Source organism: Danio rerio, chromosome 1, assembly GCF_049306965.1.
Source record: "Danio rerio strain Tuebingen ecotype United States chromosome 1, GRCz12tu, whole genome shotgun sequence".
NCBI lineage: Eukaryota > Metazoa > Chordata > Actinopteri > Cypriniformes > Danionidae > Danio > Danio rerio.
Genome location: NC_133176.1, coordinates 7,064,604 through 7,092,046, shown reverse-complemented (window position 1 = coordinate 7,092,046; position 27,443 = coordinate 7,064,604). Strand labels below are relative to the sequence as shown.

Sequence of the window (27,443 nt, the reverse complement as noted above, 5' to 3'; positions counted from 1 at the left end):
CATGCATGCAGGCGTTCTACAATGCACTCATGCAATGGCATTTAGCATGGCGGGGTTAGAGAGTACTGTGGGGCAGCCGGCCAAATGGAGTAACAGAAGTGGACTTTGACAGGACGACCTACTGTTAGAGGAGACCGAGTCTACTGTGCCAGACTCAAACTTTATTTAGAACTAACACCAACAACAGGCATAAGCCAAAAGACATGGTGGAGGGTGTTTGTTTGACTGTGCTTTACTGGATTCAGATCTGAACAACAGATGCACCAACATCAACAAATGTAGAAATACAGTACTGTATGTAGATAGATGGTTGGCATCATCTCTTCAGGAGCCATAAATGAGACAGCTCAACGTCCTTTAGTAGACTTTGCTATTCTGGGACCACCAGAAATACTGAGTTTTGAGATCTTAAAGAGCGTGTTAGATTGTAGAGACAAAGAAGGTCCGTTAGATAAACAGCAGCTAGATTATTTAAAGCTTTATAGGTAAGAATCAATATTTTAAAATCAATATGGAACCTAACAGTCAGCCAGTGTAAGGAGGATAAAATTGCGGTGATATAATCATATTTTCTTGACCTAGTAAAAACTGTGGAAGCTGCATTTTGCACTAAACGGAAGTTTATTAATATAGAATAAGCTATTTTTTTTACATTTTCTATAAGGTATTTTTTTCGATAGTCTACAGAACAAACATCGTTAAACAATAACTTGCCTAATTACCCTAACCTGCCTAGTTACCCTAATTAACCTAGTTAAGCCTTTAAATGTCACTTTAAGCTGTATAGAAGTGTCTTTAAAATATCTAGTCAAATATTAATTACTGTCATCATGGAAAAGATAAAATAAATCAGTTATTAGAAATGAGTTATTAAAACTATTATTCTTAGAAATGTTCTGAAAAAAACTCTCCGTTAAACAGAAAATGGGAAAAAAAATAAACAGGGGGGCTAATAATTCAGAAGGGCTAATAATTCTGACTTCAGCTGTACATAACTTTGTTTGGTAATAATAATACAAAAAAGTACTAAATAAATTCTTGTTTGTTTTCTTCTTTAATACCAAAGAACATGCACCATAATAACAGGTCAAATTACATTTAGCTTGAGGCAAATTTAAAGGTGCTGTTGGTGATCTTCCATAATGCTAACAGCTTAGCATAAATCTCTGAATCACAGTCCCTCCCTACCGTCTAGAGCCACACCTACTTAAACACGAGCACAGCAAAAGAACCCTCTCTCATGTGTTATCTATGCTCTAAAAGGTCCCTTATGAAACTGAAAATACTCTTATCAATCTTTCATCGGAAGATTTTAGTGGCTGAATAACACTTCTGTGAAGATATAACCCATTTGTAACAACAACATCTAACGTTACATTAGCTTTGCGTGAAGCTAAAACAGTTTTAAAACAGAACATTACCTGTCTAAGAGAAATCCTTTAGACATTGTGTCATCCTTTCTCCAGCGTGCGAAGGTAACTCCAATACTGATTTAGGTTTTTAAAAAGTTTTGATTCAGCATATTTTTACCAATCGCCCGCATGCTCTCTCTCGTGAACGCGCAGCGGTCGGTGGAGCTGCGTACAAACGGCTGCGCAGTTGTTCAAATCTGCATTTGCTGACAGACAGATTGGGCTACTCATCGGAATTATGGGAGATGTCGGTCCGACTCTATTTAATTGGATGAACATTTTTTAGTTTCATGCCTTACCCAGAATATAAAAATACATATAAATACATTTAGATCATTTACTTTAATCATTACTATTAGACTGTGAAGAGACTTTCAACCAGCACAACAAAAAATGCTTCTAAAGACTTTCACCTACTGCACCTTTAATTAGAACAGCTGAAAAACAGTGCAGTAAACATGACTTGATTTCTTCAGAACATAAAACAATAACATTAACATTAATTTAGCCTGTGGCTTTTTTGTGTATTTCATCCTTTATAGTTTTTAAACTATGTATACATTAGTTCAGTTGAACTTGTTCATGTGGTGGGCTTTCCTGTCGCAATCAGTTTGTCCAGTTAGCTTGTCGTGTACGTCGGTGGATTCAGAGAGGAGTTGACTACAACTCCTGGTCGCCCAGTCAATCATTCGGACAGACAGATGGTCGGTCGACAGCGGCCTCTCGTGGGTTTACACGAGAACAGCGAGTGCGCAAGCGTCACTCGCAAGAGACATTTAAGATTGCAGAAGCACACAGTGGCCTTTCATGTGCTCACAAAAACAAAAACTGCAAAAATACGTACCTCCCTGGACATATTTCGTGGTCTCTAGAAACATCCACGGGACTACGTTTTCAGAATCAGCCTGGGTTGAAAAAATTTTGTAACCCAATGTTAGGTCATATATGGACAAACACAGCATTGGGTTAATTTTTTCATTGACATTTGAATTACACTTTACACTTACAGAGTTGGGTTTCTCCATATTTGACCCAACTTTGGGTTACAGCAACCCAGCATTTTTTTAAGAGTTATCCAATTTCTAAACTAAAGTAATTTTTAGCAACACATCAGCATAAGGATCTTTCACTCTGATCTCTATACATTCAGAAACCCATGTCCTCCATCTATAATCTCCTAACTAAAACACACAGTGGCTCATCTCACCCCATTCTCTCTTCATTTCACCACTTGCCATCATTTTAAAGATAATTTTACCTGCTAATTATCCAGATATCTTTTCTTTTTCATTGTGTGATATGGATTGTTCTCCACACACACACTGAATATCATGATTCATTGGATTTACACGATTTTTGTACGGTAAGTGGATGGAAACAATTTATAAGGACTGAATTTAAACAAACAACCTAAATGTAGTAATGTTCAACTTAAATTGTCTGTTTAAATTCAGCCCATATAAATAATTTGCAACCACTTACCTTAAAAGAACTGAGTATATCCTTCGAATATTTTTTTTTGTGCCCACTGAAGCAGTGCTATTTGCATCTCTGTGTGTGGGAGATCGAAACTAGCATTTGAAAGCCTTGTGTGCATTTGTTTTCGCACCTCGTCTCATTTGTGCTTTCCTTCTTTCCTCCCGCCTGTATGGCATCCCGGGGTTTCTGTCTGTGCTCGAGTGAGCATGTGTACCCAACACATGTATTTACCGCGGTACCAGCCGTCATTCTCATGTGTGCAGAGTGTCAGAAGCGTACTGGAGGCCGCTGTTCATTTGGCCTGGAGTGGCACAGGTCTGCTGCTCCTCATTAGACACGTCACCCAGATTCGGACCTCCTGACAGCCGCCACAAGAACCTATAAGGCCTGTCTCTTCTTTTTAGAGGATTCGGGGTAATTTGCTGCCTTCTGCAGAGGCTGTTTACCGCGGGCAGCATTCCAGTGGAGGAAACGGTGCTGGTTAGATGGTGCCACTGGTGCGAGGAATAAACCACAGAGGCTGAGAGTCATTTGCACATGTCTTTTACAGAGAAAATAATCTGATTGTAGTAGTTGTGTTGAACACCGGGAGCTCCTGAAAGGGACACTTCACCCACAAATGACAATTCTGTCATCATTTGCTCAGAAAATGATGTCATCCTCATGTAACTTCAGGAATGCGGGGGTTTATTCCTTCTGTGAATCGCAAACGGACAGGTTAAGGAGGGAGATTAGCTGTTTGTATCAGAATAGCAATTAGTAAATGAATAAATGAATGAATGATTGAATGAAGAAATGAATGATTGAATGAATGAATGAATGAATGAATGGATGAATGAATGAATGAATGAATGAATGAATGAATTTTAAATGTACTTTATTTAATCAACTTATTTTACTTTCTTAAAAAAATAATATTAATAAAAATAATAAGAAATTGTATCTTTATTTATTTATTTATTTATATTTTTATTAAATTATGTCAATTTTTAATACTCTACCGGCCAATAGTTTGGGATCAGTACAATGGATTTTTTAAATTTATTTATTTATTTATTTATTTATTATAGTTTTTTTTTATTCATTTATTTATTCATAATTTTTATTTTCATTAGTTATTTTTATTTATTTATTTATGTATTATTTAATTTTTATTTATTGATTTTATTTTATTTTATTTTTATTATATTTTATTCATTCATATTTATTTATATGATCAAAAACAAAGTAAAATTACAGCAGAAATGATAGTAATTTCTAAAAATGTAAAAACTATTACCCTTCCTTTGAAATTTGCTGTTTAACGTAGATTAGGTTTTTTCAGCACATTTCCTAAACGTCATAGACGTTTTGCTAGAAATTAGTATTATATTCATTTATATTTGGTAAGATATTAGTATTTAGTCTAACTGCAATATGAAGGTGTAACTGATAAGTTTACCTAGGCAAGTTTAGTTATACTATATTAATAATAATACAATAATAATAATATATTGGCACTAAAATATTATTATTATTATTATTTATTTATTTTTTATTTTATTTTATTATTATGTTTCTAATCATTTTATTCGATAGATAGATAGATAGATAGATAGATAGATAGATAGATAGATAGATAGATAGATAGATAGATAGATAGATAGATAGATAGATAGATAGATAGATAGATAGATAGATAGATAGATAGATAGATAGATAGATAGATAGATAGATAGATAGATAGATAGATAGATAGATAGATAGATAGATAGATAGATAGACAGATAGAATTAACCATCAAAACAAGCTTTTAATAGTATTTATTTAAATTAGAAATGTTATGTATCTCATGTTTGCACTGTGTTTGAGAGTAGGACATAATGGTCGGCACACTTTCTCAAGGGGATCTGTGTGCCTAATCTGTATACTTTACAAACCACGTCCATCTCCCGCCTCCCACTTAGTGTTGTTTGTTTAGTGGAATCTCTCTTTTTGTCTCTGGCTCCTCATCTTCATGCTTGTTTCCGCTGCTCTGCATTCAGCCGGTGTGCCGTTCGCGGTGGCATGGAGAGGAGAGGTTGAACAGCAGTTTGAAATGTGAATTAGAGGGGAGAGGGGTGTGCAGGAGCTCTCAGAGGCCAGGAATCAGTAAACCACGCTTTCATTTCATGACATTCTCTCGCTCGAGTGTGTCTGGTAAACACATGCACAGAATACAGCACAGGAATCACAAAGCTGCTCGAGGTACTGCTGGCTTTGGCATACGTGTCTCTGTGACAGCAACATATTTACAATACATGCTTTTGTTTAATAAGCCGCGTTTACTATGTAAAATTATTCATTGATTCTGAGCTGAAGATAAATGTTTACGTATGGCGCTAAGTTGAGTCAATGAGATGGACAAAAATGAAACTATAAGCCCTTTTTAAAGCTTGTGAATATAATAATGGTAAGGATATTCAAATTAAAGATTGACATCTGTCAAGGGCGTTAAATTGGCATGGATGGAAGGGACGTGTCCCCACCAATATCCACCAATTACTGAAATGTCCCTAACAATAATTAAATCGACTTTAAAATAAAATCATGTTCCATCAACCCTTAGTAACCTACACATGCACAAAGTCAAGTTTACTATGAGTTCACCGTATTAACCAAAGTTGTGCAAATTCGATTTCGATTTTGGCCTCCATGATTATGAAAAATAATCATCGGGATAAAACAGTGAAATGGCATCACACACCTCTGTAAATTTCTTTACATTCCCACCTCCTCAAAGTCTGACTGCTATAATGTCCTGTAAACTTTTGCAGCATGAGACAGGATATATTTTAATTCTATTTTATATTTTTTAATTGATATATATATATATATATATATATATATATATATATATATATAGATCTGCAGCCATATCGCACTGCTACATGTATATATATATATATATATATATATATATATATATATATATGTATATATATATATGTGTATATATATATATATATATATATATATATATATATATATATATATATATATATATATATATATATATATATATATACATGTAGCAGTGCGATATGGCTGTGTGTGTGTATATATATATATATATATATATATATATATATATATATATATATATATATATATATATATATATATATATATATATATATACATATATATATATGTATGTATGTATGTATGTATGTATGTATGTATATATATATATATATATATATATATATATATATATATATATATATATATATATATATATATATATATGTATATATATACATGTAGCAGTGCGATATGGCTGCAGATCGGCACTGGTGGCATTGACTCGAGTGCTTTAGTGTCCCACCAGTGACGATATACAGCCATATTATACTGCTGCGTGTCATATTGCATTTTTACAATAGTTTGAGGTCATCGTGTATATAAAAAAGAAAATCAAACACAGAAATTCTCAAAAACCGTTGCTCATTCACTAATGTCACTTTAGAGCTAGTATTTGAATGACTCTCTAGCGTAATGTCTAAATTGATGACAAAACAGGTGATTTTGCCGACATTTTAAGATTATAAGGCTGGACGGCTTGAAATGCCATCAGTCTACAGAGATTTCCCAGTATTTCTCTGTTGCAACTGGGAGATCATAATATTTAACCCCGAAACTGCCAAAGCAAAAAAAAGCAAACACTACCAGATTACTATGGTTTAAATAGAGCACTACAACATACAAAAGAGAGAGAGATCGACTTAGAATGTCACTTAACTGATCTGTAATGATTTGATTGACAGCTAAAAAATGCTGTTTTTCCTCCCCTTAGGATGTATTATGCAATGTCTGTCGCCATCTTGTGGCGGAACCCTCTTTGCTCTTCTCAATATGACAGGCTGATGGCTGCTAATGCCGAGTTCAGACTGCATGATTTTAGCCCCGATTTTGACTCGCCGACAGGTTTTGAGAAATCGCAGACAAATATCTGAAACCACAGGCAAATCAGTGCTCGTGCACGTGAGTGACAATCACACAGTGTTAACTATCAATGACGCGATCTGAGAGAATCGCCAATGAGTTGCTGATGCCTGTGAGATATTTGGCGTGCTAAATATCTGGGGCTGTCGCCGATTCAAATCATGCTGTGTGAAATGAGTTTTGATTAAATATAACATCGACGATCGCCTACAGCCAATGAGAGAGCAGCATTCGCTTGTGTGTTTGTACCTGCAGGCCAGCAGGAGGCTGGGGGAAAATTTAAAAGCGCTCATTTTCAGTTTATTTGGACCCAAGAAATGAAGGAACAACTAGTGGAGGTTTGACAGGAGCACCCGTGTCTATTTGACGTTTCATACATAAAGTTAAAAAAGATAGTTGAGGGGAAATTGCTGATTCCCTTTAAACCCAGATGAGCAAATATGTACATTTTCTACCTCATTAAAGGCTTCTTTTTTGTTATGTAATTAATAACAAAGATATACTACGTTTTTTTTTGGCTGTGAGACAAAGTTTGGACGAAGTTTTTTGTGATTTTCCCTATTGTAAAGTCATGCAATGTGAAAACCCCTGTCACCGATCCATCTTGCAGTGTAAACAAAGCAGCGACAAAACACAAGCCCAGATAGTGTGAAAACATCTGTGACACGACGACTTTCAAAATGATGCAGTCTGAACTCGGCATAAAACGTTGAATCTCAGAAATTATGAATAATTAAAATAGGCACTATCCTGATACATAAACTGCATAGTTGCAATCTAAACAACTACATTACTGTCTAAAATAGTCTTAAAAGTAGATTATGTTGTCCAACAGCTGCAATATTTGTCAAACTGTAGTTCTCTGCTTGCCAATCGTGTGGGCGGAGTAATACACAAGGGTGAAGAGGCTGTTCCACTGCTGATGTTAATTTAAAATCTCATATCTCATCAGCCAATCAGATTCAAAAACCAGACAGAATTGTTGACTGTTATAAAATATACATGAAAATATGATTTAGTAAGTTTAAAAACAACAGAAGTCTATGCAGATTCTCCTCATTTTACTGAAACAATGCTTAATCTTAATATAGCATTGAAAATACATACATATATATATATATATATATATATATATATATATATATATATATATATATATATATATATATATATATATATATATATTGAGGATAGAAAATATTGTTTAGCCACTATAAAATCAAAAGAAAGCTCTGTGGATCATCCCCACAATCCACTGAAACCAAGCATTTGTGTATGTGCTATAAAAACATGTTTTTCCTCACACTGGAATAATGTAAGCACCGCTAATGAATAACGTTCTGTCATTGTTATCTTAATCCGTGTTTCTCCTTTGTGTCTGTTTGTTCTGCAGGAGCTGAGCATTGTTTCCGTAATTTCAGTTCCCCAACCGGAGTGATCGAGTCTCCGGGTTTCCCTGACAAGTATCCACATAATTTGGAGTGCTCCTTCATCATCATCGCTCCTCCTCAAACCGAGGTCACTCTCACCTTCCAGACCTTCGACCTGGAGAACGACCCTCTGCTGATGGGGGAAGGAGAGTGCAAATACGACTGGCTCGATGTCTGGGACGGCCTGCCGCAAGGTTACTGGCTCTTCTTCATACAGTATATACTGTATCTGTATACGTTTCTACAGAGTTGAAGTAAAAATTATTAGACCTTTTTTCTTTTTTAAATATTTAACAAGTCTCATTGGTTTTATTTTGGCTAAAATAAAAGCAGTTTTAAAAATTTTTAAAACCATTTTAAAAACAATATTAATAGCCTTCTTAAGCATTTTTTCCAATAGTCTACAGAACAAACCATTGTTATGCAATTGATTTGCCTAATTTCCTTAATTTTGCCTAATTAACCTATTTAAGCCTTTAAATGTCACTTTAAGCTGAAGTCTAGTAGCTTAAAAAATATCTAGTAAAATATTATATACTGTCATCATTGCAAAGATAAAAGAAATCAGTTATATATATTATAAAGGGGGGGGTAATAATTCTGACTTCAACTGTATCTGCCTGTTTGTCAGTTTACAGTGTAAAAGCTCAGCCTAAGCCTGACAATATTAAAGGCACAGTATGTAATTTTTACCACTAGAGGGCGTGTATTCACAACAAACAAGGGCATAGTTTGATAACTGAGTGTGTAATGGGAAGTTACGGTTTTTATTACATCCCATGGGACTCCTGCAGAAATCATGTTCATGGATGAACAAAAACTTTTAAAGCCTATTATTATAGTGTTATAAAAATCTAAAAGCCATCAAAGCAAAATAAGAGTGATTGCTGATGCGAGACACGAAAGCAGCGGAACTTTTATTATGCAACCGCTTCAGTTTCTTTAATAAACTTTTGATTTCACACAGATTTTAAGCAACATACTGTAACTGTTTTGGAAATTGATAATAATAAAAAAGAAAAGCAATTAGAAAAGAAGTAAAATAATAAATACATTTTAATAAATAAAAACATAATTAATTTTTTTACAGAAAATCAGCATATTACAATGATTTCCTACAATCTCAGAAAAAATGGTACACTGTTGTACCGAAGAAAGTACAAACCCTTGTCACTGGGGAACTACCTTTTTATGGGGCAGAAGTGTACCTTAAGACAAAGAAACTAATTTGTACCATTGCTGTTTGTACCTTTAAGGACATGATATACACCAAGGAAACCCAAAATTTGTTTTTTAAAACCTGCAGATACAATATAGTACCTTCATCAAAGGTACAAATCTGATTCATGAAGGTACCACTACAGTGACAAGACACTTTGTACCTCAACAGTGTCAAAAGTGTTCCTTCAAGAACTATTTAAAGGCTTTTTCCTATTTCCAAAATGGGTCAATTTATTTTTATTAAATATTTATTAAACACATTTATTAAACAATGTTTTAGTTTACAAATAAAAGTTTTTTGTGTGAATAAACATTTTCAATTTACAATAAAGAATAAAAGTACTTTACTTTCTTTAAACATATGCCTTTAAATAATGATTCATATTTTAATATTATTTATAAAATCACTTTGCCTTTCCAGTAATATTTATTTTTATAGGTATTGTAATAAAGGAGTTGTTCAACACTTTTGTGCCTTTTTATGAGAAGAGGTCTTTTCTGTACCATATAAGTAGACCCACACGGTATCTGCACGCGCAGAATTCTGCAGATTTCTGGAGATTTTTAGCCATTATTAATTCTATTCATTTACTTGAGTAAATGTGTAAATATGAATTTATTCAGATTTTATTCAGTAATTTATTACTTTTTATTTAATATATTAAGGTTTTAGTTATGATACTCCGCTGGATACTCCCAAAATAGAATCTGCAGATTCTGCTTATAAGATACAACTTTTACAAAGGTGCAAAACTGTTCCTTAAGTAACCACTGTGTACCTTTTTTTCTGAGAGTGTAAGGCTAATTTAACAGTTTTTTTTTTTATTACAATAAATGCAACCTTGGTATATTTTTCTTCTACTTTATACCATGTGATTTTTTTCCTCCTTAAGTCTATCCTCTTTCCTTCTTACAGTACAGTATGTCATATAAAATTCCACAGATATTCAGACAAGTAGGTTTATGGTATTATGAACTACATGCACATTAACCTAAATTTCCCATCTCACACGCTCTCAGTCTGGAATCAGACTCGGCTCTTGTCGTGCTGACATCTCGGGATCATAGGAGCAGTGTAGAGGGACAGTAAATCAGGGATAAGTAGGGAAGAAATCAGAGGAATACTGTGAGGAAAGCTCGTAATCCATGGAGCAGAGGGAATTTGAAGCACGCAATGCCTCAGCAGATCCACTTCACAGCTCTGTAGCCGATCTCAGATCAGCTTATTTCTCCTCTCCAACATTTCCTTGTGTTCAGTGGGACCCTTGATCGGACGATACTGTGGCTCGAAGATCCCTCCAAAGATCCAGTCCTCCACGGGCCTTCTGTCGCTGTCCTTCCACACTGACATGGCTGTGGCCAAAGACGGATTCTCGGCCAGATATAACATGACCCACAAGGAAGTTAGCGACAGTAGGTGTCATTTATTTATCTTTTTATGTATATTTTTTGATTGCGTCAACACTTTTTAACACATTTGAAGGTCCCATGAAATTAAAATAAAGTTTCTTAGAGGTTAGTATCACCAAAACAGTGGCAACATTCATGTTTAGACAATATAAAACTGCTATAAACATGTATGGCTTGTAGTTTGTCACTTCCGCCAAAATGGATCAACGGTTTTATTCAAGTCACCTCATCCTAGAGCTGGGGTGGCCAACCCTATTCCTGTAGAGCCACTTTCCTGCAGGTTTCAATTGCAACCCATATCAAACACACCTGCCTGTAATTATCACGTGGTGTTCAGGTCCTAATTAATTGGTACAGGTGTGTTTGATATGGGTAGCAACTGAAATCTGCAGGAAGGTGGCTCTCCAAGAACAGGGTTGGCCACCCCTGTCCTCGAGTTTCTCATCAGATCATGACCAATCAAATGCTCTCTAGTATCTGCCCTGCCCCGCCTCCTGCAAGACGCTTCTCGTTTGCTTTTCATTTGGTGCACCTGAGCTCAACCGTGCACTCTGGCTGTTTCTCAATTCCAAGAACGCAGAGAACGGACTTGCATTCTTGTAGAGACCGTTCTTGCCAGGTGTCCTCGGAAGAACGAACTCAGAAGACCACGAGGGCAGAGAATGCGTCCTTTGAGAAATGAGATGCTGCGTTCTTCCTGATGGTCATGTGACCTTCACGCGTTTTAAATAGAAATTATTTAAACATTACAGCACTCATACAACGATTTATTGTTTTCCCCCTCTTCAAAATATATACTTTGCATAAAAACATTATAGATATACTCTGGACAATATAAATAAAACAAATTTTAATACGAATTTCAACAAACAAACACCCTTAATGTTTTTATTTCTTTATTAAGATATTCATGTCAATGTTTACTTTCACCGTTTCATTTAGGGAAACTCCTGAGGTAAATAAGTGATATCTCTGAACTTTAATAATAAATCTAAATAAAATGCTGCGCTTCCCACCTCCAGTCGCAATGACTTCTGGGACTTCCAGAGCGAGTTCGGTGCTCAAGTCTGCATCAGTGCATCCTTGATATCAAGATCACATCCGGGAAGTTTCACGTGTCCTCCGTACTTGCGGTCTTGAGTATTGGAACTGAACTTAGGCAGCTGATGATGACGTTGCATGAGAACACGAGGACGCAAGACCGCTGAAGAACGCACATTGAGAAACAGCCTCTTACTGGCAGAGCTGTGATAAAAAGGAAACTGTTTTTGAGGAATGGGCGGGGCTACACTATGTCCCACCCTCTCTTCGTATTTCGGTTGAGATTATGTCAAACATCGAATAAGAAATGCATATTTCAAAGCACTTCTCAAGATCTTTACACTGGAACTACCAGAATTCTATAACTACTAGAATTGCCGTAGTAGTATTATGACAGTTCTCATATAAGTCGTCATATTGACATGTTACATTTACATTCAAGGCTTTTATTAAGATATTAAAATGAAACTTTGAATGTCTGATGTCATATTTAACTAAAGTCATCAACCTATGAATACAATATTTTTGGTAATACACACAATAAATGTACAGTTATTCTATTAGATGACTCACAAATGTCCGTTCCATACTTTCATTTACATATTCAAGACATATCTAAAGTAAAGTTATGTTTTTGCAAATGTTTTTGCGTGTTGTTTGCAGGAAGCTGCTAGGCAACAGAGGCATGTGTATTTAAAATCCTGGGGAATGGTAGCAGACTCAGCTCATTTGCATTCAATCAGACACACACAAAAATGTATTGGGGCGCTGTTTTATTAACATGTCAGTGTTTACGAATAGATTACATCAAAAAGAACACCAGTAATCTTGACAAACTATACATCAGTCCAAAGCTTCAACCCTCAAGCAGCCTTTACAGTTTTTTTTTTGTTCAATGGAACAATGGAGCATAACACATGTGCATTCATTGCTGTACATCATAGTTTATTTTGAATGGTAAGAATCCTCAGAACAACATTCCATCGAACACATTTAGTCCACTGAAACAATACCCACATAGCAAAATCTCTCTGGCCCAGCTCTGGCCCACACAATCAGGTTTTGCTTGGCCCACATGCCGCAGTGAATTACGGTACATGACTGGACCAAATCTGGCTTCCAGACAAGGGCCAAACACAGACCATATCTGGGCCAAGTCTCAGCCAAGTTAATAACTCATAACTGGGCCTGAACTGGGCCAGATAGGTTGGTGTGTCACGATTGCAATGAAATTGATAAACCCATCGAGTGATGCCCTTTAGGCACACTATAGGCACGCTTTTTCTCAAAGTGACCTGATTGGTAGAATTTATTTTTTTTTACTCAAAAATGGTTTTAGTGTATTTTAAATGTGGGTCAAGACTGGTTAAACTCACATGGCCCACTTATCAAATTTTTAAATCTGGGCCAAATACTACGTTTTTCATCTGGCCCAAATCTTGTGTGCCGCCTTGAAAACGGTGCCACCTCTGCCAAACCCGGGCCATGTTTCGCCCACATGCTGTATGCCAGTGCCGGATGAATGCCTGCTGTGCCAGCTTTTTGCCAAATCTGGGCCAGAATTCTTTGCTACTAGGGTAGCGTTGAATTATGAATGGTCACTGTTTCTGGCAGAATACTGCTGTTTACATTGTTTAATATATTTCTTACGTGCGAAAATGTGCGAAAGCGTCTTTGTAGTAAAAAGTAAGACAAGATGATCTGTGCAAAATTTTAAGCTGAAACTTTGTGGATATAGACTATTTGTTTTGCCAGTTGCACACAGGGTAGCTTTCAAACAGTTTGTAATAGCTATTGTGTTATTTTTGTTATAAAATATTTTTGTTTATTGGAAGTAGTGGAGCATGTGGACTTATTTATTAAAAAAGTGAATTTATATTCTATTATGAGTTCATGTTGTCCTATACTTTACATAAGAAATAAAATTAATGCCTTTTAATTTAATAAAAGGTACAGATAAATGGAAAACACCAACAATAACATTAAAATGTGCATGTATTCAATCATTCACACTGTTTTTCCTCTTATTTAGCGTTTCACTGTAGTAATGCGTTTGGACTGGAGTCTGGGAAGATCTCTGATGATCAGATTTCGGCCTCCACTTCGTTTTATGATGGACGCTGGCAGCCTCGTCAGGCACGTCTGAACAATGAGGACAACGCCTGGACGCCCGGTGAGGACAGCAACAAGGAGTACATACAGGTGAGACAGTTGCTATTCAATTTTTATATGTATCAAACCATAACAAGTAGGCATGTTTTACACAGCGGATGCCCTTCCAGCCACAACCCAACACTGGGAAACACCCATGCACACTCTCATTCACGTCCCAGGAGTTAAAAGGCACACTTATAAATCAATTACTTTTTTACTAAAAGCAAACAGGTCCAAAAACTACTACTTATTACAATATGTATATTCCAATAAGTTTTATTATTAAATATTCAAGTCTTTTATAGATCCTTAATATATCCAGCCAGGATTTAATGAACTTGCATTATTGTTGAAAACACAGAACAGTCGATTCTGATATGTAAAATGATTTTAATTCTTAAGTGTTTTCTGCTTGTAAACTCATAAACAAACAATTGTGCTCGCTTCAAGAGATGGGCCAGATAGGTGAGTACCAATCGAGTCATGAAATGTGATTATTGGCCGATACTGATCTCTGGCCGATCGAGCGGAGCATCACTAGTAGTAACAAGGGGTAATGGATAAACAATTTTATTTTATTGGTATTGTTAAAAAATTTCTAGCATTGCACATTTCTTCGATTAAAAAAAAATGTATATAAACAAAAATTATAAAAATAAATTAATAATTATAATAACTATACTAACAGTAATATTACTACTACTACTAATAATAATTAAAATAATAATATAAACTAATAATAAAACATAATAATAATAATAATAAAAATAATAATAATAAAATAATAATAATATTAATAGCAGTAATAATTATAATAAAAATAAATTAAAATTATAAAAATAATAATAATACTAACAGTAATACTACTACTACTACTACTACTACTACTACTACTACTACTAATAATAATAATAATAATAATAATTAAAATAATAACATAAACTAATAATAAATAATGATAAATAGATATTAATAATAATAATAATAATAAAAATAATAATACAGTAATAATAGTAATAATAATAACAATAACAATAATAATAAAAATAATTATAGGAAAAATAATAATATAAACAAATAATTACAAAACAAAATAAATAATAATAATAATAAGAAGAAGAACAAAAATAAAAGTAATAATACTAATAATAAAAATGTAAATAATAATAATAATAATAATAATAATAATAATAATAATAATAATAATCATACTAATATTAATAAAAATATTATTATTAATAATAATGTTTGCTTTTATTTGTATTAATAATAATAAAACCACCACCACCACCACCACCACCACCAACAACAACAACAACAACAATAATAATAATATTCATAATCATAAACTATTATTATTATTATTATTATTATTATAAAGCTAACTTTCCAAAATTTTAATTGTTTCATCAGTGCTTTATTCTGTATAGTTTGATGTAAAAATATTTATTCAAAATAGCTCTGTTCTTCTAACACTTAATAAAATAGTTAATAGTTAATTTTTTTTTTGCTGATTAAAGTTACATTTCTTTTAAAACATTATTATTTTTAAACATATTGTTGATTCTAAACTTTATTATCAATCACAAATGCAATCAGGAAGTGATTTATGTTGACTTTAAGCTATTAAAACACATGCAGATCTATCCCCAAACCTCATTTTCATTTGCATCACATCAAATATTCAATGGCCTTGATTCGTTCCCCAAACTAGTGGGATTGTCAGTCTCTCTCCACACGTGTGGTATATTCACACACGTTCTGCGCCTCTATAGAGCTCTCCATCATGGCCGTCAGTGTGTGTTGTGTTGGCGCAAAGAGCGATGAAGCGTGGAAAGCCGCTGTGATGCTAACTGCTTCATGATGGATGAGGACGGTCCAGAGAAAGCCGTAGTTAGCAAACCTTCTCCAGCACTATTGATTTCAGAGTTCATCACGGCCCTCTTTACACCTGCATCCAAACACACCGCCATTCCTTCATATATCTGACAGATGAGCAAAGACACTTCTGTGTGTGTGTGTGTGTAGAGGTCAGAGAGGTTTAATTACACCAGCAAGGCTACATTTGGATGAATCTGGATGAGTTTTCATGTAAATTACTGTATGTGAAGGTGTCAGATATGTATGCGGGTGCTCTAGTTTCCCCCACAGTACAAAGACATGCGCTATAGGTGAATAAATACATTAGTTTTCCTTCGGCTTAGTCTTTATTTCAGAGGTTGCCAGAGTGGAATGAAGCACTAACTATTCCAGCATATGTTTTACACAGTGGATGCCCTTCCAGCCACAACTGCAGTACTGGGAAATACAGGTGAATTGGTTAAAACAAAAAATTGGCTGTAGTGTATGAATGTATGTGTGAATGAGAGTGTGCATGGGTGTTTCCCAGTGTTGGGTTGTGGCTGGAAGGGCATCCGCTGTGTAAAACATATGCTGGATAAGTTGGTGGTTCATTCCGCTGTGGTGACCTCTGATAAATAAAGGGACTAAACCAAAAAGAAGAAGAAGTAAATAAATGAATAAAAAAAAAATAATAATAATAAATAAATAAATAAATAAATAAATAAATAAAACAATTATTATTATTATTATTATTATTATTATTATTATTATTATTATTAACATTATTAACAGCAATGTTGCTCTTGCAGGCTGCTGGAGAACACTCACATTCAACTGCACCACAAAACCCATCATGCACTCTATTCACACATCTGCTCCAGATTATCGTTGATTGGAAACACAAAGCTGTTTAGGACTAATGAGGTGGACTAAAAACACAGCACATACACACATAAAAAAGAAATAATAATAATAATAATAATAATAATAATAATAATAATAACAACAACAACAATAATAATAATAATAATAATAATAATAGTATAAATATTTATAATAATAATAATAATAATAATAATAATAATAATAATAATAAATAATAACAATAACAATAATAATAATAATAATATGAATATCTATAATAATAATAATAATTATTATTATTATTATTATTATTATTATTATTATTAATAATAATAATAATTTTATTAGTATAATTATTATTATTATTATTATTATTAATATAATTAATAAAATAAAAAATAAAGCAAGTTTAAAAAGTAATAATCATATTTATAATAATAATAATAATAATAATAATAATTATTATTATTATTATTATTATTATTATTATATCAATTTTGTTAATATAAACACATAAATAAATAAAACTAATGAAAAAAGTAATAATAAAAAATAATAACAACAACAACAATAATAATAATAATAATAATAATAATAATAATAATAATAATCATCATCATCATAATCATCATAATAATAATAAAATCCCTGTTGGAAGGTTTATTGTTTTAAAATAAGCCCTGTATTTCTCTCGCCACTGGGAGGAATGATCTTGTTCTCCATACACATTTTTCAAAATAGATTTATAAACTGCAGAGGAACTCCTCATTACTCATAACAGAAATCCTCATTGATCGGCTGTCGAAAGGGAACTAAATTCGGTGCGATCAGTTGGGCTTTATCGCTCCCTGTTTCCCACTTTCATCAATCATCTTCCTGCTTTCCCAGGTGGATCTTCAGTTCCTCAAGGTTCTGACCGGCATCGCTACTCAAGGAGCCATTTCCAAAGAGACCCAGAAGTCATACTACGTCACCACCTTCAAGCTGGAAGTTAGCACTAACGGAGAGGACTGGATGTTTTATCGGCATGGCAAAAACCACAAGGTAAGACCCACACAATTTTTCTGTTTACAGCTGGATTAAAAAAAAACAACAACACCAACAATTAAATATTAGTTGACTTGTAGAAACAATGTCTAAGATGTGGGATCCATGGACAGCTTCATGTTATTAGAGAGACATTTGTAGTAAAATGCAACATTTATTTGTTTTGCATAAATAAACTAGGAGTTTTACTGTGTATAATTAAAATGAAATACAACTATTAAAATTAAATTATTTTTAATTTAAATTATTTATTATTACAATAAAATAAAAAAATGTTAATTGTATATTCACTATTGCACTCGTGATTTTTTCTTGTCTTTTGTTTAATTTTTTTGCCATGAATTAATAATAGATTTACATTCATCAGTTTAGTTAATTAGATTCACATTTTCAGAAATAAACTAGTAAATATTTACACATTTTTTGTAATATGAAACATTGCTAATTTATTCAAATTTAATTGTAGGCCTACTTGTGATATTTTGCTATGACTAAAGGAATGGCAAATAAAAATATAAGTCTTTATTTAATACAAAACATTAATAACAATAATAATAATAATAATAATAATAATAATAATAATATTAATATTATTATTAATAATAATAATAATAATAATAATAATAATAAATAATAACATTAATATGATTATTATATAATAAGATCATTTTTATAATAATAATAATAATAATAATAATAATAATAATAATTATTATTATTATTATTATTATTAGTAGTAGTAGTAGTAGTAGTAGTAGTAGTAGTAGTAGTATTTATTTATTTGACAAATAAAAGCCAGGCCACAGACACTTCATAAACAGTTTAAAAAAACTAACAAAAATTATTTTAAATTATTAAAATTATAGTTAAATTAAATTAAATTAAATTAAAATTTAATTTATTATATAATATAATATAATGGTAAATTTACAATCAAACTAATAAATATAATAAGAAAATAAGAAAATAAGAAAATAAAGGCAATGAATAGAAGCAAACATTTAACTAATAAATAAATGCAAAGTAAATATCTAATTCATAATTGTATATACTTTTAGTTTGTGTGCTGAAAGTCATCATACTGTATATTTATAGTATGTTTGGGTTTGTGGTGTTCCCACAAATAAATAATTGTTTTATTTTGTGGACTTTTAAATAGTAATTATAGGATGGGTTGGTGACAAATATGTGATGGCCTTTGTTTTTTATGAAAACACCCAATTGCAAATATGGATGCGATATTCAGTTCATCTTCAAATCTGACTATAAACTGCAGCATTGGTAAAGCATCTGGAGGAAGCAGCAATTCTAGTTAAAGGTGAACGTTGCTGTTCTGAACAGAGAAAGTGACATGGGAACAGGTTGAGAGATGGTTATCTGACGGTAACGAACAATGAGGCTCTTTTACAGCCTTATCTGTCTCTGTCCGCTCCTAATGCCGTAAACACACCTGCGTGACCTGTCACACCTGGACCAGAGCAGGACATGTTGAGACCTGCTCATGCACTGCCACAAGGATCTCATGAATGTGACCCTCTGAGGACCAAAAACACTGCGCTTCAAATCCTCAACATGGGCGTAGCTACAAACATGGCCTGAAAAACTAATTTTTAATTGAAGCATGGATCTTGTTTTTCAGACCAGGCTCTTTGGAAATACAGTTGAAGACGATTTTTTCAGTTTATTATTTTATCACCCATTTATAAACATAATAGTTTCAATAACTAATTAATTTCCAATAACTGATTTTAGGATTATGTACTGATTAACAGCACATAATATTTTACTAGTACTAGTAAAATAGCTTACTAGACACCAGTATTTAGCAATTTAAAGGCTTAACTAGGTTAATTAGATAATAACGGTAATTTGGGAACAGTTGAACTTTTTTAAAAGCATTTAAAGACGCATCTTGTTGGTCAAGCTTTTAATTTACATTATTAAATTATTAAAATGTATTTCTGTATTTGGATTTTTATTTGTTTTAATATGTTTTAACATCTTTTATTGTCACGTGTTCTTTTACTTGTTTTCTCTTATTGTAAAGCACTTTGTGACTATATGCATTATTTGTTTTGTTGACAATCGAAAAAAATATTGCTTAAGGGGGCTAATAATATTGACCTTAAAATGTTTTTTAAAAAATTATAAACTGCTTTTGTTCTAGCCAGAATAAAACAAATAAATATAGGAAAAACCCCTTTTTTTTATATATACAAACACACACTCAACGGCCACTTTATTAGGTACACCTTACTAGTACCGAGTAGGACCCCTTTTGCCATTAGAACTGCTTTATTCTGTGGGATAAATTTAACAAGGTACTGGAAATATTCCTCAAAGATTTTGGTCCATATTGACATGATAGCATCACTCAGTTGCTGCAGATTTGTCGGCTGCACATCCATGATGCGAATCTCCCATTCCACCACATCCCAAATGCGCTCTATTGGATTGAGGTCTGGTGACTGTGGAGGCCATTTGTGTACAGTGAACTCATTGTCATGTTCAAGAAACCAGTCTGAGATAATTCGCGCTTTATGACATGGTGCGTTATCGTGCTGGAAGTAGCCATCAGAAGATGTGTACACTTTGGTCAAAAAGGAATGGACATGGTCAGCAACAATACTCCGATAAGCTGTGGTGTTGACAGATTTAGTACTAATAGGCTTAAAGTGTGCCAAGAAAATATCCCCCACACCATTACACCACCTCCACCAGCCTGAACCATTAATACAAGGCAGGATGGATCAATGTTTTCATGTTGTTGACACCAAATCCTTACACTACTATCTGAATGTCGCAGCAGAAATCGAGACTCATCAGACCAGGCACTGTTTTCCCAAAATATTTTATTGTCCGATTTTGGTGAGTCTGTGTGAATTGTTGCCTCAATTTCTTGTTCTTAGCTGACAAGAGTGGCACCCAGTGTGGTCTTCTGCTGCTGTAGCCCATCTGCCTCAAGGTTGGATGTGTTGTGTGTTCAGAGAGTCTCTTCTGCTTACTTTGGTTGTAACAAGTGGTTATGAGTTACTGTTGCTTTTCTACCAGCTCGAATCATCTGGCCAATCTCCCCTGGCACCAACAAGGCATTTGCACCCACAGAACTGCCGCTCACTGGATATTTTCTCTTTTTCCGACCATTCTCTGTAAACCCTAGAGATGATTGTGCATGAAAATCCCAGCAGATCAGCAGTTTCTGAAATACTCATCTGGCACCAACAACCATGCCACATTCGAAGTCTCTTAAATGATCTTTCTTTCCCATTCTGATGCTCAATTTGAACTGCAGCAGATCGTCTTGACTATGCATCGAGTTGCTGCCATGTGACTGGCTGATTAGAAATTTGCGTTAACGGGCAGTTGGACAGGTGTACCTAATAAGTGGCCGATTTATATATATATATATATATATATATATATATATATATATATATATATATATATATATATATATATATATATATATATATATATATATATACATACAGCCAGACTCTATTTGTCAAATTCTTTTTTGCCATTCAAATTAGGAAATCCTAGACACACCCCCTTATTATGAATGCAGATTTTTCCACAATTCAGTCACAGAGCTTTGGAAAACCTCCATCAAATGCCATTTAACCAGGAAAGGGTGCATTTAGGCTTGTGAAGATTACTGTGGCAAAGTCAAATTTTGATGAGGACACAACTGAGCCAATCAGACAGAAACGCTTATGTTTGGTTAACTAGTAATTAAAGCATCAATCAGCCGCCGTCGCTTCATTTAGCCGTCGCTCCTGCCCAATGACATGCTAATCTCTGCTTGTTTTGACGCTGTCCGTTGCTTGAAACTTCGCCTTTCTCATTTCGTGACAACTAATCCCACTATAACCGTGTCGGCCACAGTTTAATCAGAACCGCGCAAAGATGCTTATGCATTTTAACTCTACGTTACACCAAGGGAAAGCGTGTAATAAAAGTGCAAGGATTAACCTTTCGCTCCTCTTTTTAGTGGATCTGCTTTTGATTAAAAGATTAGTCTGCTGTTTGGGAAGACGTGGCACATGAAAGTAGTATTGATGTGTAGATTGGACTGGGATTACAGACCCAGACCAAATCCTGCTGTCAGGGCACTTTCATTATAGGGTTTGGCATGTAAACTGTTAAACAGTTTAGTGACCCGCTCACAAAATAATGGTTAGTATTATTAACATTTAAAGCATTTACAAACTATTAATTCAATTGTTTTGCCTACTCAACAACTAATTTGCTGCTTATTAATAGTTATTAAGTTCATAGTTAGGTTTATTATTCACAGCCTTTTCTCAATACTTTGTTGTTGCACTTCTAGCAGCAATTATAGCCTTAAGTCTTTTTGAAGCTTGGCTCACCTGTCTTTGGGAATTTTTGCCCATTCCTTTTTGCAGTACCTCTCAAGCTCTATCAGGTTGGATGGGAAGCGACGGTGTACAGCCATTTTCAGATCTCTCCAGAGATGCTCAATAGAATTTAGGTCTGGGCTCTGGCTGGGCCACTCAAAGGCATTCACCGAGTTGTTGTGAAGCCACTCCATTGATATTTTGGTGGTGTGCTTTAGGTCATTTTCCTGCTGGAGAATGAACCATCGTTCCAGTCTGAGGTCAAGAGCACTCTGAAGCAGGTTTTCATTCAGGATGTCTCTGTACATTGCTGCATTCATCTTTCCCTCTATCCTCACTAGTCTTCCAGTTCCTGCTGCTGCAAAACATCCCTACAGCATGATGCTGCCACCACCATGCTTTACTGTAAGGATGGTATAAGCCTGGTGATGAGCGGTGTCTGGTTTTCTCCAAATGTAACACCTGGCGTTCACTCCAAAGAGTTCCATTTTAGTCTCATCAGACCAGAGAATTTAGCTTCTTATGGTCTGAGAGTTCTTCAGATGCCTTTTGGCAAATTCCAGGCGGGGAGTGGCTTCCGTCTGGCCACTCTACCATACAGGCCTGATTGGTGGATTGCTGCACGGATGGTTGTCCTTCTTTAAGATTCTTCTTTCTCCACAGAAGAACGCTGGAGCTCAGACAGACTGACCATTGGGTTATTGATCACCTCTCTGACTAAGGCCCTTCCCCCCTGATTACTCTGCTTAGATGGCCGGCCAGCTCTAGGAAGAGTCCTGGTGGTTCCAAACATCTTCCACTTATGGATGTTGGAGGCCGCTGTGCCCATTGGAACTTTCAGAGCAGCATAAATGTTTCTGTAACCTTCCCCAGCTTTGTGCCTCGAGACAATCCTTTCTCTACAGACAATTCTTTTGTCTTCATGCTTGGTTTGTGCTTTGACATGCACTGTCAACCCTGGGACCTTATATAGACAGGCGTATGCCTTTTCAAATCATGTCCAATCAACTGAATTGACCAAAGGTGCACTTCAGTGAAGCTGCTGAAACATTTCAAGAATGATCAGTGCAAACAGAATGTACCTGAGATCAATTTAGAGCGGCACGACAAAGACTGTGAATACTGGTGTACATGTGATTTTTCAGGATTTTGATTTTTAATAAATTTGCAACAATTTCAAGAAATGTTTTTTTCCCATTGTTATTATGGGTATTGTGTGTAAAATTTTGAGGAAATAAATTTATTTGATCCATTTTGGAATAAGACTGTAACATAAACAAAAAAAGTGAAGCGCTATGAATATTTTCCAGAAGCACTGTACCTCTGAAATGACTTCTCGCACTTTAAATGACTTAATTTTGCTCATTAGAAATTGATTAGTTATTTTTTGCTCCTATGTATCTCAATTCTGAGCATGAAAATCTCCCAAACATTCCCTTTTTTCCCTAATTTTATATACAGCATCCAGTAAACGTAATGCAAAAACATCATGACATTTGATATTCCACTCAGTAATATTGCATAAACACATTTGCTCTATGCTAAATAGCAAAAAGGTTCCCGTTTGCTTGAAAAAATGGCAACATATGCCATTTATTATTGAAATTCCTATAAATCCCTTATGGAGAGCAAGTAATAAATCTGTCACACACTCACTTGAAACATGATGAATATAGCATATAAAGCCATTTAGCCTGTGCGTGTGCCGCCCGTGACAGAAAGCTGACGACTGGGAGAGTTAAAAAGGATGGAAGGAGGAACACAAAGAGAAAAATGAGAAAGATGAGTCCAAATGTCTTGTCATTTTTTTCTTCCACTGAGAGAAAGCGCACTGGAGGGGGAGCAGGGGTTGCTCACTAGTGAGAGCACTTCAGTGTTCATTCACACGCACACACACACACACTGCACACACTGTCTGTTTTCCTGCTCTTCAGGATGATGCTTAAGGCTGGTGATCCGACAAGCGGAACCAGCTTTTACTGTCAACATCTTCATCTGGAGAAGAGAGAGGGAAAACAGGTGGACAAAGAGAAAAACAAAAAACAAAGATTTGATTATACAAGAAAGGCTCATTGGCAGGAGCTGTCGTTTTAGAGGTTATACGAGTTAGTACTGGTTTGGTACTGGTTCAGCTGGTTGATCTAGTAAATATAACACTTCACTCCGGTCTTTAATATACCATAAAAAAATACACAAAATATCATAAAAATACCGCATAAATGGTCATGAAATTGATTTGTAATGGTTTGTTTTTTAATATATATATAATATATATATTACCATTATAATATATTACTATTATTTAATTTAATTTAATTATTTTTATTTAATAATTTTAATGTATTGATAGTTTTATTTTAATTTAATAACATTTTACTTTTTTATTTTTATTTTATTTAATGTAATTTGATTTTTATTTTTAATGAATTTTTATTTAAAAGATTTAATTTAATTTGTAATAAAAATATTTTATTTATTTTTTATTTTATGTTATTTTATTTTATTTTATTTTTGATTTAGTTTTTTATTTTATTTTACAATTATTTTATTTTTTAATTTAAAACTTTTTATAAAAAATATTTAATTACATTTTTGATTTACCTTAATTTAATTTATTTTATTATTATTTATTATATTTATTATATTTATTTATATTATTAAAAATATATTTTATTTTATTTTTATTTGAGCTATCATTAAATAATTATTAAACCACACTTACAATTAAATAATATAAAATAAATAATAATATATATATAAATATACTTTTTTTTCTTATGTATTAAATTCATCAGCACTCCAAGGTGCTGAAGGTAAATAATTTAAGTCTAAAGACATTCAGGAAAAAAGGGAAATCTGAATGAATTATTCATCCATGAATTAATAGACATTAAATATTAATGAAAAGTATTTATTAAAGGTACTTTTTCTTTCCATAATATAATCTAACATGAGACAAAAAACATTTTATCCACATCAGATACTTCACCAAATGGACCATCATCCATCAGAGGTTGTCTATTTCACAGCAAAAGACCCATTTAGTTGTTTCCTCAACTTTCTTTGGCTCTTCGTGCACTTTCACGACGTCCATCAATACTTAAACACCTCCAGACCTTTTGTCCTCCCACAGTCTGCATGGGACGTCTGTTCTAAACGACCCAGGGGTAGAGACGGACCCTTCACCTCCAGCACTGAAGGGACAGCCCAAAGCCTCTTTATAATTTCATGATCTATCACTTGTAGACACACAACATGGCAGCTTTAATTATTTAGTTACCCCAGCAAGTGCTCTACTTCAGCTGGATGGGCGGACCGTCCCGCCACCAACTCTACTGTTGGCAGGCAGATTTGGATCTTGTTTACCACACTGAAAAGCTTGGAGGTTTAAAGACTTATAGCTCTATAGGTAGTTTGTTTCATTTTGGTGTGAAGCATGTTGGGTTTGTATAAGCCTCTACTGAATATCTGTGAACTGGATTATTTTCCATTTGGATTTTTTTCCAATCATATAATATATACAGCGGTGACACGGTGGCTCAGTGGTTAGCACTGTCGCCTCACAGCAGGAAGGTCGCTGGTTTAATCCTCTGGCTAGGTTGATTTCTAGTCGTTTTGACATCATGGTAGTTTACAGGACAGTAATAAATTTTTGGTGTCTTTTAACAGCAATGTTGGGTTTCAATTTGTTGTTATTTTGACATCACAGTAGTTTACAGGACAGTAATTGCTTTTTTACGTGTTTTTGGCAGTTTTAGGTGTCAATTTGATGTTATTTTGACTTAAAGGTAGTTTACAGGACTGTAATCGATTTTTGATCTTTTTATGTCAATGTTTGATTTTAATTTGATGTTGTTTTGACATCCCAGTATATTACAGGACGGTAATCAATTTTGAAGTTACGTTATTGTTAGATGTTAGTTTGAAGTTGTTTTGACATAAAGGTTGTTTACAGGACAGTAATCAATTTTTTTTTTACATGTTTAATCATTGTTAGATGTCAATTTGATGTTGTTTTGACTTCACAGTACTTTACAGGACAGTAATCAATTATTTACATGTTACGTCATTGTTAGATGTTAATTTGATGTTGTTTTGACATAAAGGTAGTTTACAAGACAGTAATCGATTTTTTTAAATTATATCATTGTTAGATGTCAATTTAATGTTGTTTTGACATCACAGTAGCTTACAGGACGGTAATAGATTTTTTACATGTTACATCATTGTTAGATATTAATTTGATGTTTTGACATTACGGTAGTTTACAGGAAGATAATCGATTTTGGTGAAAGTCTTTTTACGTCAATGTAAAATGTCAATTTTATGTTGTTTTGACATCGCGGTACTTTACAGGACATTAATAAATTTTTTTACATCTTAAATCATTTTCCCAGAGATGGGTTGCGGCTGGAAGGGCATCCGCTGCGTAAAAAACTTGCTGGATAAGTTGGCGGTTCATTTCGCTGTGGCGAGCCCGGATAAATAAAGGGACTAAGCCGACAAGAAAATGAATGAATGACATCTTACATCATTGTTAGATTTTAATTTGATTTTGTTTTGACATAAAGGTACTGTCACAAGAACAAAGTTTTTTCTTTTTACAAGAAAAAAAAATAAATTTTTGGCATTATATTATTGTTAGATGTCAATTTCAATTTCAATTAGATGTCGTTATGACATCATGGTAGTTTACAGGACGGTAATAGATTTTTTTACATGTTACGTCATTGTTAGATGTTAGTTTGATGTTGTTTAGACATCACTGTAGTTTACAGGACGGTAATCGATTTTCGGTGTCTTTTTACGTCAATGATAGATGTCAATTTGATGTTGTTTTGACCTCACTGTAGTTTACAGGACGGTAATCGATTTTTTTACATGTTACGTCATTGTTAGATGTTAATTTAATGTTGTTTTGACATACAGTAGTTTACAAAAAAGTAATCGATTTTAGGCGTATTTTTTACATCAATGTTTGATGTTAATTTGATGTTGTTTTGACATCACTGTAGTTTACAGAAAGGTAATCATTTTTTGACATTTTTTGTGTCAATGTCAGACGTCTGTTTGATATTGTTTTCACATCACAGTAGTTTACAGGCCAGCAATTACTTTTTTGCATGTTTTTTATGTCAGTTTTAGATGTCAATTTGATGTCGATTTTTAGATGTCAATTTGACAGGACGTTAATCGATATTTGACATTACATCATT

General features: G+C 33.7%; 1 protein-coding gene across 2 annotated transcripts in view; it reads left to right on the top strand.

Moving 5' to 3' along the window:
- The window catches only part of nrp2a (neuropilin 2a), a 139,054-nt gene that overhangs the window by 56,023 nt on the left and 55,588 nt on the right, over nt 1-27,443 (top strand). For both annotated transcript variants that reach the window (NM_212965.1, XM_021469092.3), the window contains 4 exon segments: nt 8,251-8,481; nt 10,766-10,921; nt 13,992-14,161; nt 17,708-17,863. In NM_212965.1, coding sequence (NP_998130.1) covers nt 8,251-8,481; nt 10,766-10,921; nt 13,992-14,161; nt 17,708-17,863 — 713 coding nt within the window.